Raw genomic sequence first — 25,711 nt, 5'->3', positions numbered from 1 at the left:
TTATCAATGGCAGTTTACAGAAATGCAAACAAAACTTTATGAAATAGTTAATTTGTTTCTTTTGTTCTTTTAAGAATATGAAATTCATGGTAATGTATAAAGGTTTTTGAACAGCCTTATGAATTTAACGAATTGCCTACATTCACTATCATTTAGAAGTGATTCTTGATTTTCTTTTAAGTACCTGGAATGGTGTGAATTAAATTATTATTTCTTTTTTTTTTTTATATACATTTTTAAATCTCTTCTTGACCATGAAAAATGTTTGTCTTTTAATTTTTTTAATCTGTTTTCCACCATTTTTCTTTGCTCACATCTCTGTGTAGCTCTAGCATGTTGAGATGTATCTCTCTGTCTTCATTTTCATTATGCCTTGTAACATGCAGGTGACAGGTGACCTCCTCTTACTTACCATGCTGCTAATCAAAATTTGCAGTTGACTTTCAATATAGAACAAATAAATCTACAAATGGGCTGTCAATATAGCCAGTATAACCAAGCATAATACTAAAATGCTCACAATAATAATAGGCGGCATGGTGGTGCAGTGGTAGCGCTTTTGCCTCGCAGTAAGGAGACCTGGATTCGCTTCCCGGGTCCCCCCTGCGTGGAGTTTGCATGTTCTCCCCGTGTCTGGGTGGGTTTCCTCCCACAGTCCAAAGAGGTGCAGGTTAGGTGAAATGGCGATCCTAAATTGTCCCTAGTGTGTGCTTGTTGTGTGTGTCCTGCAGTAGGCTGGCACCCTGCCGGGGATTTGTTCATGCCTTGCGCCTGGTGTTGGCTGGGATTGGCTCCAGCAGACCCCCATGACCCTGAGTTAGGATATAGTGGGTTGGAGAATGACTGACTGACAATAATACAGTCATATGAAAAAGTTTGGAAACCCCTCTCAGCCTGCATAATAATTGACTCTACTTTCAACAAGAAAGATAACAGTGGTATGTCTTTCATTTTCTAGGAACATCTGAGTACTTTTAGTGAAGCAGTATTTAGTTGTAGGAAATTAAATCAAATGTGAATAACTGGCTGTGCACAAATTTGGGTCCCCTTGTAATTTTGCTGATTTGAATGCATGTAACTGCTCAATGCTGATTACTTGCAACACCAAATTGGTTGGATTAGCTTGTTAACCTTGAACTTCATAGACAGGTGTGTCCAATCATGAGATATAAAGGTATTTAAGGTGGTCCAATTGCAAGTTGTGCTTCCCTTTGACTCTCCTCTGAAGAGTGACAGCATGGGATCCTCAAAGCAACGCTCAAAAGATCTGAAAACAAAGATTGTTCAGTCTCATGGTTTAGGGGAAGGCAACAAAAAGCTATCTCAGAGGTTTAAACTGTCCGTTTCAACTGTAAGGAATGTAATCAGGAAATGGAAGGCCACAGGCACAGTTGCTGTTAAACCCAGCAGGTCTGGCAGGCCAAGAAAAATACAGGAGCGGCATATGCGCAGGATTGTGAGAATGGTTACAGACAACCCACAGATCACCTCCAAAGACCTGCTAGAACATCTTGCTGCAGATGGCGTATCTGTACATCGTTCTACAATTCAGCGCAATTTGCACAAAAGAACATCTGTATGGCAGGGTGATGAGAAGGAAGCCCTTTCTGCGCTCACGCCACAAACAAAGTTGCTTGTTGTATGCAAATGCTCATTTAGACAAGCCAGATTCATTTTGGAACAAATTGCTTTGGACCGATGAGACAAAAATTTAGTTATTTGGTCATGACAAAAAGCGCTTTCCATGGCGGAAGAACAACACCTGCTACCTATTGTCAAATTTAGTGGAGGTTCCATCATCCTGTGGGGAGGCGTGGCTAGTTCAGGGACTGGGGCCATTGTTAAAGTCGAGGGTCAGATAAATTCAACCCAATATCAACAAATTCTTCAGGATAATGTTCAAGCATCAGTCACAAAGTTGAAGTTACGCAGGGGTTGAATTTTCCAACAAGACAAATGACCCAAAACACAGTTCGAAATCTACAAAGGCATTCATGCAGAGGGTGAAGTTCAATGTTCTGGAATGGCAGTCACAGTCCCCTGACTGAATATCATCGAAAATCTAAGCAATGATTTGAAGCAGGCTGTCCATGCTCGGCAGCCATCAAATTTAACTGGAGAGATTTTTTTTATGGAAGAATGGTCAAAAATACCTCCATCCAGAATCCAGACACTCATCAAAGGCTATAGGAGAACAGTGTCTAGAGGTTGTTATATTTGCAAAAGGAGGCTCAACTAAGTATATAAATATATTTGTAACACTTGTAACTATCATTATCTTTTTACTGACATGAAATGGATAGGAGAATTCAGAAATGGATGACCGAGATGCTTCTCATTTCTTTGTAAAATGTGTTCAGTAGAAAAATAGTTCATGGTGCTCAATATAGTAGCATAGAAAAGAACTGCTAAAACATGTTAAGACTGGTTTAATCCTACCATTCGCTTTGTATCTAACAGTACTAAATTCAGTAATATCATTATGATTTCCCCCCCCCTCAGGGAGTCTTTTGTAAATGATTTTCCTCTCTCAATTTCTTTTCAGTTTATATTGGCATTTTTCACTTTTTATGTATTGCTATTCAGGATTGTCATAAATGCCTTTATAGAAATGAATGTAGTATTCTATTCTTTTTTTTCTGTCAGGCTTTTCCTATTGTGTAACCTCTTTATAGTACTGTCTAGTGTGCTGCATATTAAAAAAAAAAAAAATCACAAAGCAAGCATTTGTTAGTTGCACAATAGCAAAGTATGAGATTTTAACTGTTATATTGATACTCCTTTAATAGCACAGAAATCAAGTCTGCTTTACATTAGAATTGTTTACAAGAGGAATTGGTTCAACACTTATTTTCAGTAGTTAATTTCAATAAGCAGTAAATCAATACACCAAATATAGGTTTATCCTGTAGATAGGAATTCCATTTTTTATTGTTTGAAGACACACATCCACCTAAAGAGATTACATTTAATCTTTCGTTCTGTTTAGAATATAGAGTGGAGGCCGTTACTCATCTTAGCAATGCTTGTGCCTAGTTCCAGCTGTGTTGGATCCAGGATATTTACTGAATCAGAGAAGCTGAATTTATACAAAAGACTTGCCTGCACTCACTGTTTTGCCACAATTTTGTACAATTATAGCAATATTCGGCTTAATGGGAGAACTTCAGTACAGATCATTGTTTACAAAAAAAAGAAAGCACTTACGTCACACGTGGCACGGTCTGTCCAAAAATATTGTCCAGATTAACCAGAATTGGGTATTAGGTTTTTACGTGAAAAGATGACTTAGCAGGGCCTGGACTGATTCAAACTGAATTTTTAAACTAACTCTTTAAAACAGTAAAGTCTGCACAGATGGTACTCCTGTTCCTGGTCTTTCTTTTCCTACATGCTTGAATAGAAAATTACAAGCTGTAAAATATTCAATGCTGAACATAAAAACACCATGCAAACATACAGAATATTTTCAAACCTGCTTAATCCAATTCTGGGTTGTCGGGAGCTGGCGACTATCCCAGCATGTACTACAGTTTACAAGGTAGGAAATATCCTTAAAGCATACCAATCTATTGCATGGTACACACATGCACACCCATATTTTCCCACCATTGGAGCAATTTAGAGTTTGCGATCCACATTAAAAAAAAACACATCTTTGTAAATGTGGAAGAAAACTCTTCACAGATACAGACTGTACAGACTCCACAGAGACAACAACCTGATGTTGGATTCATACCCAGGACCCCTGATCCAAGAGGCAGCAGTTCTGTGCTACTGTACTTATTGTGTAATATGTACTTAAATGTATAGTTAGTGATAATATTTAATAATTTACAGAAAAATAAACTATAATAAAACTGCAACAAGACCACATTCAGGAATCTATATATATATAATTCACTAAGCCGCCGAAAAGTAGCCACCCATGGAAAGCACGCAAGACAGCCACGCCCACCAACTCTTAAGACCATTGGATACGACAACAACTCGCAGAGCCATGCCCACCAACTCGCAATGCCTCGGAAAGCACGCCGTCATTTATGTTCGTTTGTGCTACACTCCACATGCACCTCTGAGCCACGTTGACTTTTCGGTTACGACGCACGACCGCGTGCACCATCACAAACTGTTTTACACGCTACATACAGCAATTCGCATCCGTGACAAACATGCGTCGTCTTAGATGGTCCTGCAGGAACACGGAAAACGTTTCCCCGCCCACCAACACTCCTTATTCCCCGGCCCGTGTCCACCCTCACTCTCTAGGCATTCACACTGCCTGCTCATGTGCCCGGATGCTACAACTCACAGACCACCCCGCTTTTCGTCTTAAGTCGCTTTCGTCTGTGCTAGGAGTCCACATGCACCTCTGAGCCACGTTGACTTTTCATTATTCTTTTCGGTTACGACACCCGACCGTGTCCACCATCGAAAACCATGGGAAAGGAACAACGAAGCCCCGCCCAGAAACTCTTTCCCTCCTCCCACATTATAGGGAACGCACCTCAGAGCACTGCCTGTCAACTCGAACAGCTCATCAAACACATACTCACTCGCTTTGGTCTGTGCTGCGGTCCAAATCCAGCTGTAAGCCACGTTGACTGTTCATTTGCCCTCCATGGCTACCGCTTCAAATGTTTTTCATGGAAACAACACTTCTTTCAATGTTATACAGCTTCCTCCATCAGGTAACTGCACGCGCTACACTGAATGGATCAACGTGTGTCTACCTGGCGCAGAGAGGCGTGGGTAAGCCGTTGAACCCCATTCGTGATGGAAATCGGAGCTTGCAATTGTTCCCCACTTACGAGGAATTCCCAGTAAGTGCGGGTGATACGCTTGCACTGATTACGTCCCTGCCCTTTGTACACCCCAAACCTCGCTACTACCATGGTCGGGTGACTTGGTGGATTATATATCGAAAAGCAGCCAGAACCGCAAAGAACAATGAAAGGTTTACGTGGTGCAGAGGTGCATTTAGACTGTACCAGAGACAAAAGCGAATGAGGCGCTGTTTGGAAAATGAACAGTCAACGTGACCCACAGGTGCATGTAGACTGTGCAAAGACAAAAACGACTCAGGTGACGAGTTGGGGGTGGGCACATGAGCAGGCAGTGCGTACTGAACGAGAAATCAGCAGACTAGCATGACGGAGGGGGCGGAATGGGCGTCCTTCTCCTCTCGTTCGTTCCGTGCACGAGCGCCGTCCCTCGCTCTGGGAGAAGGTGCAACAGCGGTCCTCCAGTTTTCAGTCATGGACAATTGTATGTTGGTTCGTACCGTGCATTGTTACAATATTACTTTTCTTGGTGGTTTATTAAATTACGGATTTTTCAAATATTCATTTCTTTCCCTGTGCTTGAAAATCATTTAAAAAGCAGCCTGATTATGCGGCGTAGGGGTGGGCGGTATGACCAAAATTCTATATCACGGTATTTTTCTAAATTATCCCGGTTTCACGGTATTCGCCGATATTTTTTTCCCCATGCATGAGTGGATGTTAACCACATTTTCCACTGCAATTACTGGCTAAGAATAACCTATTCCACTGTCAAGAGTATTGTACACTGTACAAAAAAAAATTTTAATGTGCACACAATTATTAATACAGTTTGCATTGCCTCATAAAGTGATAGTTTTCAAGGGGGTGGCACTAATGGAGAAGGTATCACATTGCATGACAGATGCAGTCAAAATATAGAACCTTTTTATTGAACAAATTTTGCAAAAACAAACTATAATTTTGACAACATATTTTCAACCAATACAAAGAGGCATTTAGACTTAGTAAAATATCCAGAAGTGTTTGTCAAAAATTGTATTGCACCGAATATGTCTTAAGAAAAGGAATAAATAGTAAATATTTTTTGTAAACCAACTACACTTTCTGTTAATGTTAACAATCTCTGTCCACTGACACGTTAAAGTGACTTTTTAAACAACTTTATCATCATTAAACTGCATAATATTTAAACTAATAAATAATAACAATAAAATAAATAATATTATTACTGATAGTTGCACTATTCAAGACTTCAAGCCCAGGTGCATTACACAGTATTCACCAAATTAAAATAAAATAAAACAAGTGCAACTTGGTGATGACATCTTTACCAACTGAACCATCATTTAGGCAAACTACATTAATATGGACCTTACTTCAAGCTAAGCTATACTGGGAAGAAAAACCAAACTATATGTCGAGAACAAAGTCAACATTTCCACTTTATTCTCGCCGTTTATGTCGAGATTAAAGTCGACATCTACACTTTATTCTCATAGTTTACTTCATAATTAAAGTAGAATGTTGTTATCTAAACTTCTTCCTAAAATCAATGTTTAATCAATTACTTAATTTACCCCGTCATAAATTAATGCAGCACATTAAATGCTTTGTGTTACGTTCCCCGACCCAGTGGTTAATCACTACGCTTCTTAAACTGACTTCCTCCGCACTAAGAGAAGACAGCGATTACCATACAGAATCCATTCACTTCATGATATTCCTGCTTTCTGAAAATTTAGAATGCTAAGATAAATACTTGATATCATTTTCATGATGAAATGCATTAAAGCAGGTATTACACATGCATGGTAGTGAGGCGGTAGTGCTGCTCCCTCGCAGTAAGGGGTCCCCAGGTGTATGTTCAGTGTAGAGAACTTTATGGCAGGTGTGACGAGGCTCCAAAAAACTGGATGTATGAATAGCTATCGCACAGGTTTAACTTAAATATTGTGTAAATGTTGGGTTTGTGATCTGCTGGTCGGAGACACGAACACAGAATTCAATGCATGTTCTTCTGAGCGGGCTATCTTTATTGCATGCATGCTGTCTCTATCTGACGTAGGCTACCAAAACCCCAGTTCCTATCCTTCCTCTTTCTTTCACCACATAACCAATCACCACACGATAAACGTCTTTGTGAAATTAAAACTAGTTATAAACTTTCCCACGGAGTGTTCAGAACTTTAAAAATATCTTCGTTATACATGTTTAATTATGCCATCCATTCAGAGTTGCGCCCATCTCTGAACGAGTCGCCAGCACATCGAAGGATGAATACAAGCAAAACATACACTAGCAGGGTCAATATAGCACAACAAAACCCCACATCCTACATGACTTTGAAAGGAAACTGAAGCATGCCGAGTAAACCCACCAGAAAAACATGCAAATGCAAGGCAGGCACGCCGCCGTGCCCCCATATGATTAATGCATGTTATAATGCATTTCACCATGAAAATTATATTTTTATTTTAGCATTCTAAATGTTCAGAGAGAAGGAAGATCATGAAGTGAATGTATTCTGTGCGGCGATCACTGCCGGCGCCTCCTCTTAGTGCAAGAAGAAGTCAGTTTAAGAATCACTTAACACAAAGCATTTAATGTGCTATATAACTTATGACGGGGTTTGAGAAAATCTAGTAAATTAAATATTCATTTTACGATGAAGTTTAGTTTACGATGTTCTACTTTAATGACAAATTACGAGAATAAAGTCAACATGTCGACTTTAATCTTGACATAAACGGCGAGAATAAAGTCAACATGTTGTCACACTATTACACAGCACCCAGGTACATTACACTGTATTGAAAACAAATAAAACAAGTACAACTTGGCTTGCAGTATTATCCAGTAGTATAGAAACAGTATTTACACATCTGACCTTTTAAAACTAAAGTATCTCCAGGCTCTCTGTCCATTTTCACCGCGCAGCATTCCTATGCTACCACCCACTATTTGGTGGTGTAGCAGTGAAAAAGAGCCCTAGTGCAACAAATCTGTGTTTAGCAGTGTAGCAGTGAAAAAGGTCCCCACTTGAACAGTTTCCCGCTGCACCACGTTCCGAACGTCGTTTAGGCAATTTAAACCGGTGTTGCGGTATAAGAAAAATCCATATCATCATAAAAATAAAAAACGGTTTTCGGTATGAACCGGTATACTGCCCAGCACTAATGCGGCTTGGCTAGTTAACTATAATATGACTTACAGTTAGGTCCATAAGTATTTGAACAATGATACAGTTTTCATCATTTTGGCACTGTGCGGCACCATAATGTGATTATTATGTGATTGAAATGTAGACTTGCAGTTTTCATTTAAGGCATTTAACAAAACCATTGTATGAGCCATTTAGAAAAGACAGCCATTTTTATACGGTTCTATTCAATAAGGGCGCGCACAAAAAGGCGAGCTTCAAAAGGGCGACCTCAATTGGGTGCGGCGAATAAAGGCAAACGCAACAAAATTATTACAGAAAATTTATTAGATAAAGGCAATGGTTGAACGTATAAAAAGGCGAAAGCAAGAATATTAAAACATCCAATTAATTAATGCATGAACTTCTAACAAACTATTTCTAAAGCTCTCTCTATTTCATTGTTTTCTGCTCTTACTCATTGTTGTGTTACACTTGAAGCTGTAGATTATGTGCAATGCCATGTAGATATTTTATTATTATCTACTATTATTATCTAAATTATCTACGAACAATTTTATTCGCCACACTCAATTGAGGTCGCCCTTTTGAAGCTCGCCTTTTTGTGCGCGCCCTTATTGAAGGATACCTTTTTATACATGATCACCTAATTTTCCGGGGCTCAAAAATATTTGGATAAACTAACTAACAATCATGAATATAACAATCATTTTCAATACTTGGTTGAAAATCCTTTACAAGCATTGACTGCCTGAAGTCTGGAACTCATGGCCTTCTCCAAGTGCTGGGTTTCCACTCAAGTGATGCTTTGCCAGGCCTTTACTGCTGCTATCTTCAGGTGCTGCTTGTTTGTCGGACTTTCTGCCATCAGATTTGTCTTCAGCAAGTAAAATGCATGTCCAATTGGGTTGAGGTCAGTTGATTAACTTGGTCATTGAAGAATATTCCACGTCTTTGTCTTGAAAGCACTTAGTTTGCTGTTATGTTTTAGCTCATTGTCCATCTGTACTGTGAAGTGTCTTCATATCAGTTTTGCAGTGCATATGGGACAGTATTGCTCTGTATACTTCAGAAATCATCCGTTGGCAGTCACGAATATCCATGCCATAACATTGCCTCCTCTACCATGTTTCACAGGTGATGTGGTATGCTGCAGATCATAAGCCATTCCTTCTCTTCTCTATCCATCATTCTTGTACATAATAATCTTAATTAGTCCAAAGACAACTGTTCCAAAAGTGTACTCTTTTTTTAAAATATTTTCTGGCAAAGTTTGTCTTTCCTATGCTTTAGGATTACCGATGGTTTGTACCTTGTGGTAAACCCTCTGTTTTTACTTTCTTGATCTTCTCTTGATTGTAGACTTTGGCAATGATAGGCCTACCTCCCAGCGAGTGTTCTTGGTTTGAGTAAATGTCATGAATTTTTTTTTTTTTTTTTTTTCCCTTCACCAATGAAAGAATCCTGTAGTCAACCAGCACAGTTGTCTTGCATGGGTGTTCACGTCTTCTGGTGTTGCAGAGCCCACCAGTGCATTCCTTTAAGAATGTACCAGATGGTTGATTTGACCACTCCTCATGTTTCTACTATCACTTGGATGAGTTTGTTTTGTTTTCTCTGCCCAATCATTGCCTTTTTTTACTTGCATGGACAGCTCTTTGGACCTTGTATTGAGAGTTCACAGCAACAGCTTCCAGATGCAAATTTCGCACTTGGAATCAGTTCCAGACATTCTGCTTGCTTAGCAGTTAATGAAATAGTGAGGGACCTGCTCACACCTGGCCAACAGGTTGTTAGTCAATTGTCCAAATACTTTTGAGCCTCTGAAAATGGGGTGCACTAAAATCATATAATTATTTCCTCAATTCAGTCCATTTGGTGTAGAGACGAAATTATGAAAATTGTGTCTCTGTCCAAATACTTAAGGACCTAACTGTACTTTAAAAATTGGCCATTTAAGAATCCTCTCTATATCTATCACAGTGAATTGTTTTTATTTTATATTGGTTAAAATACTTCTTTATATAAAAAAAAAAAAGAGAGAAAAATGCTTTGGTTGCACAGTATATCAGGCTGAGATAGGGCAAGATCTGCATTCAAATTTTGGAACACTGACAAAGCAAAATCTGCCCTGAAACCTGCACACATATACCCATGCCAGCATGAAACCCAGATGCAATAGGTTTTCTCTCTCTCTCTCTTTTTTTATTATTTGTTGATCTATATCCAATATAGCCTCCCAAGTCTTGCAATAGATAGAGTACATTATGCAAAATTTTGTTTTAGCGTGATCCTGTACTGAAGTGGCTATTCTCTTGCGTGCAGCTCTGAACAGGGAGGTGCTCCATGTGACATTGTGTTAACTCTTAAAAATGCCCTGTGTAACAGGCTGCCTTCTTTCAGTGGCTTTCTAGTAAACTTACATACCATCTAATGGTGTGTGAATCAATTGGCCCACAGTCAAAATAAGCAGATTTCACAATAAAAGGTTAAAACAGACTGTGGTTTGTAATTCTGATGATACTAGTAAGCCCGCGAATCGGAAATCCAAGAATGGCAATCAGTTTCTGTTCCGTCCGATATCTGGATGGATGACATATCATGGAGGGTGGGTGCGTCTGGGGAAATGTCATTTAACTACATAAGCATATCTGTAGTAAAGTGGTCTCGTTTTGTGGAGACGTGATTCCGTTGCCTGTGCTGACACCGACTGCTGGCAGAGTTTTGCACAGCAAGTTCAGTTTACAGGTTGTGGTGTTCGTTTGCCAGCCACTGAGTGTGGGAAGCCGTTGCGTTTTGGGAAGCCGACGTGTTTGACTCTGGGGCGGGCGCCATGGCGCATTACGCGGTGTTATTTGGGCGCCACCTACTGACTCCGGGAAGTCGCTGTGTTTGACTCTGGGGCGGGCGCCACAGCGTTGTGGGACGGCGCTGCGTTTGACGCTGGACTCTGGGGCGGGCGCAAAAGTGAATGACCGTCATGTGATGTACATTACTGGCACAGTGGATTAGAGCAAGTCTAGTTTACAGGCGGCGGGCTCGTTGCAGTGCGGCAGTGCACGCGAGTCTGTTGCCTTCACTGACACCGACTTCTTGAACAGGTTGTGTTGTTTGGGGGCCACCTACTGACTCTGGGAAGCCACTGTGTCTGTCTGTGGGGCGAGCGCCACAGCGCAATATGCGCCTCTGTGGGAAGCCGCTGCGTGAAGACATATCATGGAAGGTATATGCGGTGGTGTGGGCGGTCGCGTCCGGTCGGCTGTACAACCCGGCGTGCACGCTTGTGTGTAGTTGACAGGTCGTAGTCTCGTTTCTGTGTTTTGTTTGGTTTGAGCCGTGACTCCTTTCGCAAGCGCGTTGTAGGCGCGTGCGTTGTCACAGTTGGTTTGAGCCGTGACTCCTTTCGCAAGCGCTTGTAGGCGCGCGCGTTGTCACAGCATGGACCTGTGGGGATTCCGTCTGTACTGTAATACAACCTTCGAATCCTCTCGTTTCTTTTTTTGCTCTGTGGCGGGCGGCAGTGCGCGTGCGCCTCGATGTGCCCAGCGCCCTGCGTCCATATCCGGTTTACAACCTTCGGTTAGTAAGATGGATCTTGATGCAGAATATGTTAAGCTCAGTGAAAAATGTTGAAAATGTTTGCAGTGTGGAGATATCTGAATGTAACAGAATATCTACCTGTGACATTTGTAATGGAAAGTTAGTCATAGTGTTTGATGTTTGATATGACTAATTTGATAAGACACTTGTAGGTACATCACTCTGCTGAGCACACTGACTTTAAAAATGCTGTGAGAGCAGCAAAACTGGTAACGGCAGCAGCTTTGTCTGGGCCATCTGTAACAAAATTGTTTGAAAAGAAGCAGAAATATGATCATAATAGCAAAAAATCAAATGGCATTATGATTGAAAGAATGGGGTTCACTGTTTGAGATGATCAACTCTTTTATGTTGTAGTGTGAGTTTCCATAGTTTGATTCATCAGTTCAATGCATGATACACTCTAGCAAGCTGGCGATTCTCTTCAAATATGGTACTGAGATAAAATTCTGTGTCATGCATGTTTTGGTAATCCTCCAAAAATGTACTGTATATTTTTGTACTTTCAGGTGTGATTCTTTCTTCTTACCATACAGCAACAATGTTTTAGTCTTCTGGTAGCTATGTACAGCCTAACAGAGGGAAAAGGAAACACCCTTTCCAGTAGGAAAGCCAATTGTATATTTAGCAAGGCACTCCTAATTATTATGTTAACATACTACAGATAAGTTTCTGGGAAATATAAATGATAAGCCATCTCAAGTTAAATCTAGTGTTTGCTGCCACTGCAGTGGTAATTATTGTTATTGATTAACAAAGAGGCATTTTTCTACAGTATGTACTGTTTACAGCAGTAACAAAATAATTGTACACCTAATATGATTCATCATATGAAACATTGTTTTAAAATTTATTTTAATTGTAATTAGCTTTGTTTTCATATTACTCTTACTATCTATCAGATGACGTCAACCCTACAGCACTTATTTAAGAGATGTCAAATGGCAGTTGAAAAGGTATAAATTATGTTGTCCTTCAAAAGCAATGTAGAATCTTACACTTCAGTATCATTTGGGATGGTAGGACAAGCTATAGTGTGGAAGACAGGAAAATAACTACCACAGAGGGGGGAGAAAAGGATTATTTGTAAATAGCTTAGTCATGGGGTGGAGGACGTTGTGGTGCTCAGGATTAAAGAAAGACCAACTTTTAGATGTAGGGGGGAAAAGTAGTCCAGGACTAATGGGGGTCTGGGGGCTGAGCACACCAGAATGATGAAGTATATAATTAAGGACTGAGAGCAAACTGTTTAGTTTACCTTAGCTCAGAATTCTACGGATTTAGAAATTTCGGCAGTTTACATTTAAGCAATGCATCACTATATATGTGTCATGCAGGAAGGCCAACACCCGTCATTTACATGGAGAGTTAATAGCAGATGGTTTCAAGATGGTGAGAACGAACAATGCAATGAGTTATAATGGCAAAAAGTGTGACAAGGTGCTCTTTTTAACATAACCAGGGCAGGAGTAAAGGTTTTATATTACAACAAGGATAATTGTCATTCTTAATTAGAAGTTTAAAAACTGTTTAATGTATTAAGAAACTATTATAACAATATATTATTAGTCTCAAAGTGACTGTTTAAGGTGTTTACTGTGTATATGTGAGTAGGTCATGATTTTTAGGTGTATATAATAAAAATGCAGCTTTCTTTATGGAACTTGATAAGCCGCCACAATTTCTACAGTCAGAAGAGTGCTATGTTTTTATATCCCTCATCATTCTGCATTAAAGCTGATGTGGAATTATTGGTAACTAGGGCTTTGCCCCCTGCTCGCTTCGCTCGCCAACCCCCGTGTTTGGTTTTCCGGATACACACTTTTAAGATTTTTTTTTCTTTTTTATTGTAGCTATTTCATTAGTTTTCCTTTTATTTCAGAACTTCTGTAAAAACAATATTTGTAATCTTGCGAGTCCCAATATGCTGAATCTTTTTAATGAGGTCAGGATAGGTTTCTCTGTTTGGAGTTTCAGCACAGACAAAACGATCGACATCATCAGCAGTTAATAATTTTTTTTTACAAAGTAAAAAAGTAAGTAGAGTTCTGCATTGGACTCCTGTCTGTAAAGTCGTGCTATTTTCCTCTCACAGTTCCAAAAGTACATGGGTTTACCAAGGTCATACCCCAGCTTTTGTCTAGGTTTTTGTACAAGGGCTACGCAGAACATTTTTGACTCCTGGGGTAAATTTAGCTTTTTAACTAAGCAGACGGATAAATTAACAAAGTAACCAATAAATGCATGTGTGGTAAACTCCATTTTTGAAATTCTCAAGATTCTTTATTTGTCACGTGCATAGTTATACAGGACAACACGCAGTGAAATGCATCCTGATTCTCTTATCCAAAACTTTGCAAAGTTAGAAGAATATCAGTTAGATTAACAAAAAGTCATAGATTGAAAGATAACAGTATAGTAGAACATAATAAATAAGTAAAATTATGTGAATAAAGTAGAATTAAGTGTTAAGGTGCAATACTGTAGTAATTATTGTGCAAAACCAAAGTTAGACTGGTGCATAGTTAAATGAGGCAGTTTGTTTGTTTGCGCTACTGCTATCTACTTTCTTTTTTATATTTTCTAATTTTCCTACTTTCATATCCTTTAACTTTCTCCACATGTGTATAGCGCCAATGGTTTTTTTTTTTTTTTTTTTTTTGAGCCTTTCTAATTGCCCTGGTTTCATACTCTCTAACCTGCTCTGCGTGTGTTTAGCGCCAACATTTGTAAACGTCTTTATGAAGTTCTACTTTGTCTTTTACTCACTGTCATTTAATTCTGAGCCGGACTGGACCTGCTTTTTTTCAATTCCACTTGTTCCGGGCTGATAATTACTTTCCGAATTTGCACCTCGATTATTCTTTTTTGCTCTTTTTTCTTTGCAACGCATTTGAGTCTCTTTTCTCCGCGCTGCTTTCTTCTTCGCTTATATGTCGACATTTAATTTATAACGTACTCTCCTTATACGCTTTATATGCGCTGAGAGCCCTGGATCTGTGTGTGCTCAAATCCTTCACAAGACTGAATGTTTTGCTGCCTATTGTCCTATTTGATAGATTGTAAGTAGGATTTGTCTTTGATCTCGCGGGTCTTTAAAATGTCTCCCGAGAAGATCACGTATCATAGACTTGGTTTTTGCTTTCCAGGACAGGATTTCTTTTTATTATATATATATATATATATATATAAAATTAGTTCTGAGAATTGATTAAAAAATTAACTAATGACACCATTGTATGTAATTAATTGCAATTAATCACATCTAACGTTAAAACATGTAACCATAAAATAAGTACATAAATCATGAAGTAAATACACACTGAATTACAAAAAAATGTAGAATCAGTAATCTACAATCACATTAGTGTGAACCTTTCAACCTTTTGAAGCACTTTCATGAAAGAAAGCATATCTTCTTTAGCAACCATTAAAAATATTCCCAATGTCAAGATACACTGAAACTACTAGGAAAAGTGCTGACACAGATCAAATAGTGAAAACTGAAAAAAAAAATGATTTTATCTAGACTGGATTCCTTTACTGTGTGACTACAGTGCCTGAACCAAGTTATGTTAATAGCTACATCACATATTACAAGACTAACGGGAACAAGTAAAAATAAGTTTACAGGCAGGTTTATTTCATTTGTAATTCAAGTAATTATTTTTTGCAACACCAATTTTGATAGTGATGAAACTTGACATGAATTTAACATGAAAGTTTCATCTACTTTTCAGAGCTCAGAAATAATATGTAATATGAAATGTATAATTCAAGCCCTTCATTTTTTTTAATAACTAAAAATATTAAAAAAGGAAAGATTATGCCCTTAAAAGTGCTGTTTTTAAGCTTTTCAATGAGCTTTCCAGGCTGAAGAAATGTACCTGTGTCTCAAGGGGAATTTTTTTTTTTTTTTAATAAACAAAACATGTTTCTAAACTTTAGAAAGTAGCTCTAATTCACAAACCATTAATCGTGTTCAACTTTTTCTCAATTTGTGTTAACAATGATGATGATAAAATAAATTTTAGGTGTATACACTATCAATTTGAACTTCCCCTTTAATGTTAACCACTGAGGTTTTCATTCCGGCCCTTTAACCAGTGGGTCATTCTGTGGCGCATTTTGTGATAAATTAAAACATGAAGTCGTAGCTTTGCCTCCTGTGTCAACCTGATGTTGTTTATTACTAAATAATTTGCCTCTTATTATAATTGAAGTGGAGTTTTATTTTTTATAAATCAGTCAGTCATTTTCTAACCTGCTTAGTCCTGAACAGGGTCACAGGGGGTTGCCAGAGCCTTTCCCAGCTAGCATAGGGTGCCAGACATGGCACCAAGTCCATCGCAGGGCAAACACACACCTACAATCCAACCACAAGCTATGGCCAATTTAGTATCACCAATCCACCTAACCTGCATTTCTTTGGAAAGTGGAAGGAAACCCATGCAGACACATGCAAACTCCACGCATGGCTATATAAATAACAGTGACTTGTTTCTTTTATCATTCCATCCTGTATTAAACCAGTTGAGTGTAACAAACTCATAATTTATTTTGATTAAAAAGGAACCAATAGTGGATGAGTCAGTCACTTTTTTACAAATCGAATAACTAGTGCTCTTTCCTTTTCTTATTAAATTCTCATACTGTGTACTTTAATGGTGTTTGGGGGGTTTAACTTTTAACATTTTGTTGGGATGACAGAGTGCCAGATTAACAGGTTACATCAAATGTGGTCCATAGTTTGCCAGCCTGTGCATTAAGGGGATTGTTTTCTTGAATTATTCACTAAATGTACCGTGTTACAAATGACCGTGTGTAACTTTTTGATGTTTGGAGCTTCATGCTTTACAATTATTGTGTTGTTTGCACAAAAGCACGATTTAAGAAATCTTTAGAAGCAAAAATGCATCAAATGTACATCTGATACTTTCCCAGGATACCCAAGTCCGTTCACATTGTATTCATTGTGATGTGTTGGATTAATTAGTTGTCGTTTTCTTTACAGTGGATGTTTATTATAAAAAAAGTTTTAGGTAAATATTTTTATAACTCTTGTCTTTTATAAAAAATAATACTGGATCAGAAAACAGAAGTTCAAATTGAAACATATTTGAAATATTCACTGAATGAAAGACAAAAACCATGAGGTACATTTGCTTTGACTACAAGTAAACATTTGTTTTATTTTTGCTTTTTAGTGACTTGAGGGCCGATTACAGCCCTTGAGAACATCTGTCAAACAGATTGGAAATCAAAGAGAACACCTTGAGAAAATTATTAACCAACTGCGGAAAAAAAAGTTCAGTGACAACATAAGTGTCTTGAATCAAATGTTTTTTATGGGGGAACTTTTACTGTTCAACCATTAGAAAAATATGCATTTGCTTTGCTAGTCATGAAATACATGGTAGATGTAAAAGTAAGCACACAGAATGAAGAAATTCTCCATTAAACAATGCTTTGCCGTTTAAAAAGAAATACATACTGTAAATGTGCTGCCTTCAGTTGTGTACTTAGTTGGAGAATCTGCTTTACATGGTCTCTGATCTGATTTATTATTTGTCTATCCACAGGGGCCTTCTGCTCACAACTTACTTTAAGGACTTGCTGCTTAGTCTTTGGCTTATGCCATGAGTTGTAAAGAAGACACTGCAGAGAAGAAGGCAGTCCATTCATGGTCTAGAATTTCATCAGCGGGAGAAACTGCATTGCTAGAAGCACTGAGGGTGTTTAGCCCAATGTCCAAAGACCTTCTTGACACTGAAACACAGCTGGTATCATTTCTTCAAGGTCTAAAAGAGGAGGGCCACAAGGCAACAATTTTAAGAAGTAAAGACGTTTATGGTTATGAGTCCTGCATGGCTAAGACGCCACCACTAGAGAAGGTCTCTAAGCCTATTGACACCAGCACCAAAGTTACAAAGGGATTAAAGCCAGTGAAAAAGCGTGCCCGAAAAACATCCAAGAAAAAGGATAAAGACTGTACTGTACTAAATTCAACTGCCGAAATCATTCTGAAAAGGCAGCCTAAAATAATGTTAACAAACCTTTCGAAGGAGTCCCTGAGACGCACCGTAGCAGTCCTTGCCAGTCAGTCATCCTCCACGTCTTGCATCAGAGATGATCAAAGAATGCAGCCCTGCTTGAAGTTGACAAAAATAGCAGTGCCAACAGGGAGCCCTACAGCCAAACTACAGATACATTCAGATTTTGGAGCACTAGGAATTTCCAGGCCTGGTTCCCGCATTGTACCAGGAGAGCCATTGGAAAAGGCACCAAATGGACTGAAACTGGAGAGAACGAGAGTGAACTCGTGCCCAGTTAAAATGACTGTGAAACTTGTTGGCGGCTCCCCACCAGTATGTCAGAATGGAAGAGTGTTGAGGGAAAGCAACAACTGCAAAACCACGTTAGTGAAAAACTGCAAAGGTTCAAGCACAGCCACTCCAATTAGATCAAATGTGTGGCGAGCTAAATCTGTGAAGGTGTTGAATGGCCAGCAGGAACATGATATCATAAAGAGGAAACGGCCAGAAGAATCTGCAGAAACGCACCCAAGAAAAAAGGGCAAAGCTACAGTGATAACAGATTATAGTCAAGATAAAGCAGACCTAAGCAAAAACAGCCTGAGATCCAAGGTAATCAAGGTAGATGACTCTTCTTCAGATGAAGACGTTAGACGGAAAGCCCAGAAGATCTTGATGGTCAACCTTTCTCCAGTAATAGAAATAAGACCTCTGGTATCATATTCCACTTACTGAGACTCCTTGCAGGGGGAAAGCTTGTTTTCACAAATCCCAGTGCAGGCCAGCCTCAAAATACAAGCAAATGACTGGTTAAGGGGAGCCATCTTGGCTGGATGTTTGCTTGAGTGTGACTGAGAAAGGCCATGCTGGGGCAGCGAGAGACTTGCTTCGTGTACTCATGGCAACTAAAAGAGGTTCTTGAAGGCATAACAGTGGTCTCCATAGAAGTCTGACTGAACTGCTGGAGGTCATTTTTGTTGTGTGCATAAATATATATATATATATTTTTCTCCTTCTAAAACTTGTTCACCCCTGCTACTTTAAAATGGTGCAGTTTTTGCATAGATGTTTAGAAGACTTCAAGTGAAGTTAAAAAGTAAACCTTGGACTTTGTAATATATTGCACTGTGATCTTTTTTTTTTCCTTTTTTGAATTCCCATTGTAAAGGATCAAAATGTTGAATGATAGATAAGCCATGTCATCTTTTTACTATGCAGTATCCATTGATAATGTATTTTTAATAGGGAGCAGAAATATTCTTTTTTTTTAGGGTAAGATTTCTATTCGTAACAAGCTATAATTGTTTTTCCTTTCTTTTTAAGGGCGTTCCTTCTGTTGGTGCCATCTTGGTTGAAATCCATATTTAAGTGTTGTTCATCTGTTTAAAATGTGCCTGAAGCATGGTGGTTATATACTGTATTGAACAGTGTCATGCTAGTTCTGGCCTGTGCTTTCTTCTCTTAGGATTTCTTTTGTTTTTTTATTAATTGTGTGGATTCATAGAAATTAGTTAGCCATGATTGATTTATTTTATTTTCCACTACAGCTTATTCCTTCTGCACAATGTAGTATATTTATGGCTCTTTATGAGGTCTAACTGTTATTACTTAAATTGCAAAAGGTAGTTTAGTGCATTTTTCATCAGGTAAAGCAAGGTTAGTAATAATCTTTCTTAAATGTATGTAGTTAGCACTTATTGCTTGAAAATCAGTTATAAATAGTAAATTGCAAAATGCAAAATTAGCTTACAGGAGTAGTTCATTTTTCCAGACAAACGTGCGCATGCATTATCATCCATCCATCCATCATCCAACCCGCTATATCCTAACTACAGGGTCACGGGGGTCTGCTGGAGCCAATCCCAGTCAACACAGGGCGCAAGGCAGGAAACAAACCCCTGGCAGGGCGCGCACACACACACACACACCACAAGCACACACTAGGGACAATTTAGAATCCCCAGTGCACCTAACCTGCATGTCTTTGGACTGTGGGAGGAAACCGGAGCACCCGGAGGAAACCCACGCAGATATGGGGAGGACCCGGGAAGCGAACCCAGATCTCCTTACTGCGAGGCAGCAGTGCTACCCACTGCGCCACCGTGCCGCCCTGCATTATTATTGTAAAGTAAATGATGGTTTCCATCAAAGGCCAAGGCAGTCAATGTCATCAATTTTTTTCTTTTTTTTTTTTTCCCCAATTTTGGCCAAAAAGTAAAAGATATTTATTTGGTAAATGCTGCTGCAAGGAAATATTTTTAAAGTGTATTTTCAAGCTAGAAGTGTTACATTTCTTTTTGCATTTTATTCATCACCGGTTGTATTATATTGTTTATGTCCTAATTTATTTTATTTTTTTTTTTTTTTTATGATTTTGTCAATAATATTTGCTTGAGCTTCCCAATAAATAAGGCAATTATGATCTGCACTGTTAAAGCAGTAGAGAACTCAACCAGAAAAGTTCTATAAAGAATACCTGAGTTTGCTATCCAAAGACCACTTGTATTAATTTATTTCATGTTATGTATGCGTGTGTGTGTGTGTGTGTATGTGTGTGTGTGTGTGTATATATATATATATATATATATATATATATATATATATATATATTTGTGTGTGTGTGTATGTATGTATGTATGTTTTCCCCACTAGTTTTGGCAGGGAGGGCTCCTTAGGTATATAGAATTGTGGGGTAACTTTTTTCAATTACTACATTTATGTGAACTTTTATTTATAAACATATATTTTTGGAGCAACAACGGAAACCGTTAAAATAAGAAAATATTTTGAAATATGTTAAAAAAATAATAAAAGTGCTCTTTCCAGTGTGCGGTAGGTGACAGCCAATGAGTCTTCTTTCTTGTGCACTTTCTTTGCTGTAGGACTTTCACGACCTGAACAGGTAGTCAAGACGGATTTTGTGTTTGCTTCTGAAAGCCAACACGTAGTGCAAGTGTGGCTGATGTCGATAGTGTGCCTCAAGGTGGCCTGCGTTTGAGCTCGGTGGCAGTAGCCTTAGTGAGCTGTGTGTCTCATGAGTGACGGGACTAAAGAGGTTGTAGCAGGTTGATTAGTGTTACTCATTTTTCTCTTTTTTTTTTTTGTCACCATTTTTTTTTTACTTTCTTTTTAATGAATTTATATTTAATTTGTCATTTGACTCTTGTCTGCATTTTGAGTGTCTTGACTAGTTTGAATTAGAGGAACATGTGGTATTGCATGGACACTGACTACAGGGAGCCGCCAATCGTGAATTCTCTACAATTTTGCACTTTTGTTCTGCTGCCACGGAGTAAATAAAAGAGCATTCGACTCAAACTTTATACCTAACGCCGTGGTAATTTGTTTTTTTTTTGTTTTTTTTATTTTGTTTTGCTTAAAATGTTTCAAACCATAGGTAGATTTAACTTTGTTTCCCATTTTTTTTTGTTCTTATTCCAAGTAATGCTTTATGGATAATGTCAAATATGTTAGCGGGCTGTGCTGTCAGTGTTGTATATTCGGTATTACTGTTCAACAATTGTGGAAATAAAAAACTTGTTTTTCATTAAATTTGTTGAGTAGTGTGTGGCTGCCCGCAGAAATGTGTTTTCATGTTTTTACTTCTGATCAGAGCATACATTGTGTCCAGGCTTTTATGAAGAGAGTTGTTCAAACACATAACCACTAATTTTAGAAAAATATTATTTTATATGTTGCTGTAATAAATGAGACCTTTAATTTGTTTTCTTAAAGTTCCTTAATTAAAATTGTCAAATATTAATTTACACCTGTAATTGGTAGGTGTTTTTGGAATTGAAACTAGAAAAAAAGTTCAGAAATGCAATTTAATGAGAAAAAAATATTTCCATCTCCTTTTTGTTTTGAGTATTTACTTATTTTCTTTTTAAATATGTTTTGAGGGGGTATAACACATGAATGCACCTCTTGTGTTTGACCAAATACTGACAGAGGTCCAATGCATCCTGTGAATGCTGATGGCTCCAAGGAAATAATAAACAAAATCATAGGAAAGAGCATTCTAAAGTTCACTGAAGAATTGCTGAACTACACACTTTGTTGGGGCCCGCCAGTTTTAATTGTGATTTGATTGTACAGTGAAGCCGTGTCTCTTGTTTCTTGCAACTTTGTGCATCTTGTTTTGTGTAATAAACTTAGACTATACCGCAACCATGGGCCCAAAACATTCATGGGGGTCCTGCATCCCCCTAAACCCTGTGAATCACTAGGGGCCTCATTTATAAACGGTGTATAAACATAAAAATGTTGTGTACACCCATTTCCATGCGCACTTTGAGATGTATAAAAACTAAACAGTGTAAAGCCACGCATATTTTCACAGCAGCCTCACACTGTGCATACACATTCAGCTTGTTTTGCAAACTGGCGGCACCCAGCATCAAAGCAGTGCCTTTGTTTCTGTGTCATTCCCTTCTTTTTCGTATTCCCATCCATGATGCGGGATTTATCAAATACATCAAAATTAACTGCATATCATTTACAGATTTAAGACACTAGATTGTAATCATTCCGTAACTATATAATGGTGCACGGAATGGCCAAACTATTCCAACTACCATAGCTGCTTTAGCATTGTTAGAAGATATCCAGATACAGTGATCCCTCGCTATATTGCGCTTCGCCTTTCGCGGCTTCACTCTATCGCGGATTTTATATGTAAGCATATTTAAATATATATCGCAGATTTCTGAGGACAATGGGTCTTTTAATTTCTGGTACATGCTTCCTCAGTTGGTTTACCCAGTTGATTTCATACAAGGGACGCTATTGGCAGATGGCTGAGAAGCTACCCAACTTACTTTTCTCTCTCTCTCACTTGCGCTGACTTTCTCTGATCCTGACGTAGGGGGATTGAGCAGGGGGGCTGTTCGCACACCTAGACAATACGGACGCTCGTCTAAAAATGCTGAAAGATTATCTTCACGTTGCTATCTTCTGTGCAGCTGCTTCCTGAAGCGACATGCTGCACGGTGCTTCGCATACTTAAAAGCTCGAAGGGCACGTATTGATTTTTGACTGTTTGTTTTTCTCTCTCTCTCTCTCTCTCTCCCTCTCTCCCTGCTCCTGATGGAGGGGGTGTGAGCTGCCGCCTTCAACAGCTTTGTACCGGCGGTGCTTCGCATACTTAAAAGCCAAAGAGCCCTATTGATTTGTTTGCTTTCCTCTCTGTTTCTGACAGTCTGTGCTCCTGATGCGCACTCCTTTGAAGAGGAAGATATGTTTGCATTCTTTTAATTGTGAGACAGAACTGTCATCTCTGTCTTGTCATGGAGCACAGTTTAAACTTCTGAAAAAGAGACAAATGTTTGTTTTCAGTGTTTGAATAATGTTCCTGTCTCTCTACAACCTCCCGTGTTTCTGCGCAAATCTGTGACCCAAGCATGACAATATAAAAATAACCATATAAACATATGGTTTCTACTTCGCAGATTTTCTTATTTCACGGGTGGCTCTGGAACGCAACCCCCGCGATGGAGGAGGGATTACTGTATAGAAGATTTCCTTACACTGTGGTTGAACTGGGAAATATCAAAGTGCAATTCACAGCAACGTCCAGTCTTCCAAATGTAATTGGAGTGGTCAACTACACACATATGCTATTGCAATGATGCCGAACAACTCATCAGCCAGGGATGAATCGCCAAAAGAATGAGCTGACCTTACATCATCTATAGCAGGAGAGCCAATAAAAATGGCAACTCTGTACAGTCGCAGGTGCTTTTTCAAACTAATGCAGCAACAGGTAAGCAGTCCCTTATATGGATAGTAAGTCACCTCAAAGAGTCATGTAAAGAGTAGAGAATCGATCCGTAAAGGGGCCTTCAGAGAATGAATTTGCTTATGAAAATTTAAAGCATTTCCACTCTATTAATGTTCTCCTCAATAGTCTACTGAAAGTGTGTCGCATTGTGCAAGCATGTAGCATAATGTGGCACATAATTGTGGCTTTCCGTAATTGAAGAGATGCGCTATTATGAATCTGACCCACCAAATGATCAACCAAATCGGACAGTCTTACAACTTCATTTGAATGTAATTAGCAGAATGTAAAAACAGGTAATAAGATGCAGCATTTATTTTTTAACCAGTTCATTTAATTTGTGGTCAATATCACATAGTACAGCCCTTATTTTCCTTAGTCCATTGGTCACAACTCTTTCAGCGTCCACTATTGCATTTTGCGACTCCAGGACCGCGTCTGTCAGCACACAGCCAGATGGTCACCCAGTGGTTTACGAGGCAGAGATGTGTGTGCAACCAGTGCGGAAAGATGTGCTGGGCACAGAAGAACCTGGAGTCGTGTCCTCGGTGCGGTGGTCAGCTTTTGTAATATTGTCTAAAATGTAATAAACATGTGATGTCAATTTTGATATCTGACCACTTCTTTTTTTTTTTTTTTTTTTTTTTTTTTTTTTTTTTATTTTGGGCATAGTGTGACTTTTTGAGTGTCTCTGAACTTCCGTATCACTCCATCACTTTCCTTTGGTTGCTTATACCACTGCTTAAGCCACCAACTAGTATGTCTTTCCTTGCCCTCCACTTTGCATTCGCTAAAATTCTTTTTTTCCTCTATGTTCTTTTTCCATTGTCTTAAACAATTGGATGGAAAGGGCTATTTATATTGATTTGCATATTCAGACATGCAAAAACTGTTCACGTGTGTTACATTTAGCATTCATTGGGATTTATAAAGGGTAAGTATGTGGAACTTGGCATACAATTTTTTTTATGCATCTGGATTTTTTGTGCGTATGCACATTTCCAGTTTTGTCTGTGCGCCACATTTTAGTGTGAATTCTACGCAAAGTGTTATACATGTGGCCCAAGGTGTTATTGTATATAGCAGTTTACGCTACCTGTTGCTTTTATGGAGATTTATTTCAGTAATATGTGCATCTGTTGTTTCTATAATAGAAGTCCTTACAAAAAAGAAATTACCGTTAAGGCACAAATACACCAACTCATTTCTAGTGTCATTCTGCATGTGCATTTTGTTTTTAAATGGATTTTAGTCACATTTTGAAGCCCACAAATAGGATCAACGTTATATACTTGGGCGGGGCTCTCCCGTCCAACATTGGCTGCTACCTCCCTGAGACGTCACACTGGCCTCACAAAGCATCATGGGGAGCTTGGAAAAAGAATGTTTGGCTGAGCTGGCCACATTACAGATCTTCAGTAAAATATTTGGTGACCGAGGTCACAAGCATATAAACTGAAAAACATGTTGGGGAATTTCGTCCACCAACACTATTGAAGTCCTGTACTCAGGCCATCGCATGGTGAGATTTATAGTGGGACAAGGAAGGTAAAAAATGTTTGGGAATTCTTGTGTGGAAATAATCTGCTCTCCCACTAATTTTTGGTTTCATAGTGAGTAAAACTAAGTCTTTTTAAGTCACTTTATTAAAATATTTAAACCCGTATGTACTTGTATTTTTATGCATGTGAGAAGAAGTGGCATGGGCATTCTTCATCATGGATGTCCTGATGAAGACGAAGAACCCCATGTTGTGGGCAAACATCTTCAGCACCGTCCTACTGCCCAAGCTCTGTTATACAGCTCTTGGTGTGAGAGGCTGTCCCCTATTCACCGTGCACTGGGATTACATCATCTGGAAGGCCTGACCAGTGATGACCTCGGGAAGAAGTCTGTATTGGCAGGTGCCATTGTCTATGCTATGAAGCCCAATTACCGATGTGCTGGCTACTTTGTGTGCCACACTAGACGGTCATGGAATGCGTTCAAACATCTCCATCCAAATCTCGCCTAAGGACCTGGCTCACTGGTGGACCATGTTGGGATCCACTCCTGAAGAAATGCAACTTGCAGGAGGTGTGCCTGGCATAGGGTGTCTGCTTTGCCCCCCGCCATCGAGATGGCGGAGTCTGTAGAATTAATTCATTTCAGTTGTTTGTTCAGGTATGATGAATGGAGCAAAAGCTCACTGCCAACAGCTTGGTTATCAGAGATTGTCTTAACTAAAACGTCCAGATGCAGATGGACTTTCCTTCCAGGAAAGATTATTATTATGCATCGGCTTCCTGAAAAAATTACACAGAAATTTTCATGGTAGATGCCAAAGTGATACAATTTGTAAACCAAC

The 25,711-nt window shown here is 38.9% G+C and overlaps 1 protein-coding gene across 2 annotated transcripts in view; it reads left to right on the top strand.

Moving 5' to 3' along the window:
• ccdc71 (coiled-coil domain containing 71) overlaps positions 1-21,127 on the top strand; it is a 42,559-nt gene extending 21,432 nt beyond the window's left edge. For both annotated transcript variants that reach the window (XM_051921510.1, XM_051921509.1), the window contains exon 2: positions 17,130-21,127. In XM_051921510.1, coding sequence (XP_051777470.1) covers positions 17,187-18,317 — 1,131 coding nt within the window. In that variant the 5' untranslated portion in view covers positions 17,130-17,186 and the 3' untranslated portion in view covers positions 18,318-21,127. The remainder of the gene's footprint in view (positions 1-17,129) is intronic.
• Positions 21,128-25,711: the final 4,584 nt, after the last annotated feature.

This window comes from Erpetoichthys calabaricus, chromosome 18 (genome assembly GCF_900747795.2).
Source record: "Erpetoichthys calabaricus chromosome 18, fErpCal1.3, whole genome shotgun sequence".
NCBI lineage: Eukaryota > Metazoa > Chordata > Cladistia > Polypteriformes > Polypteridae > Erpetoichthys > Erpetoichthys calabaricus.
This window is presented reverse-complemented; position numbering and strand designations above follow the sequence as displayed.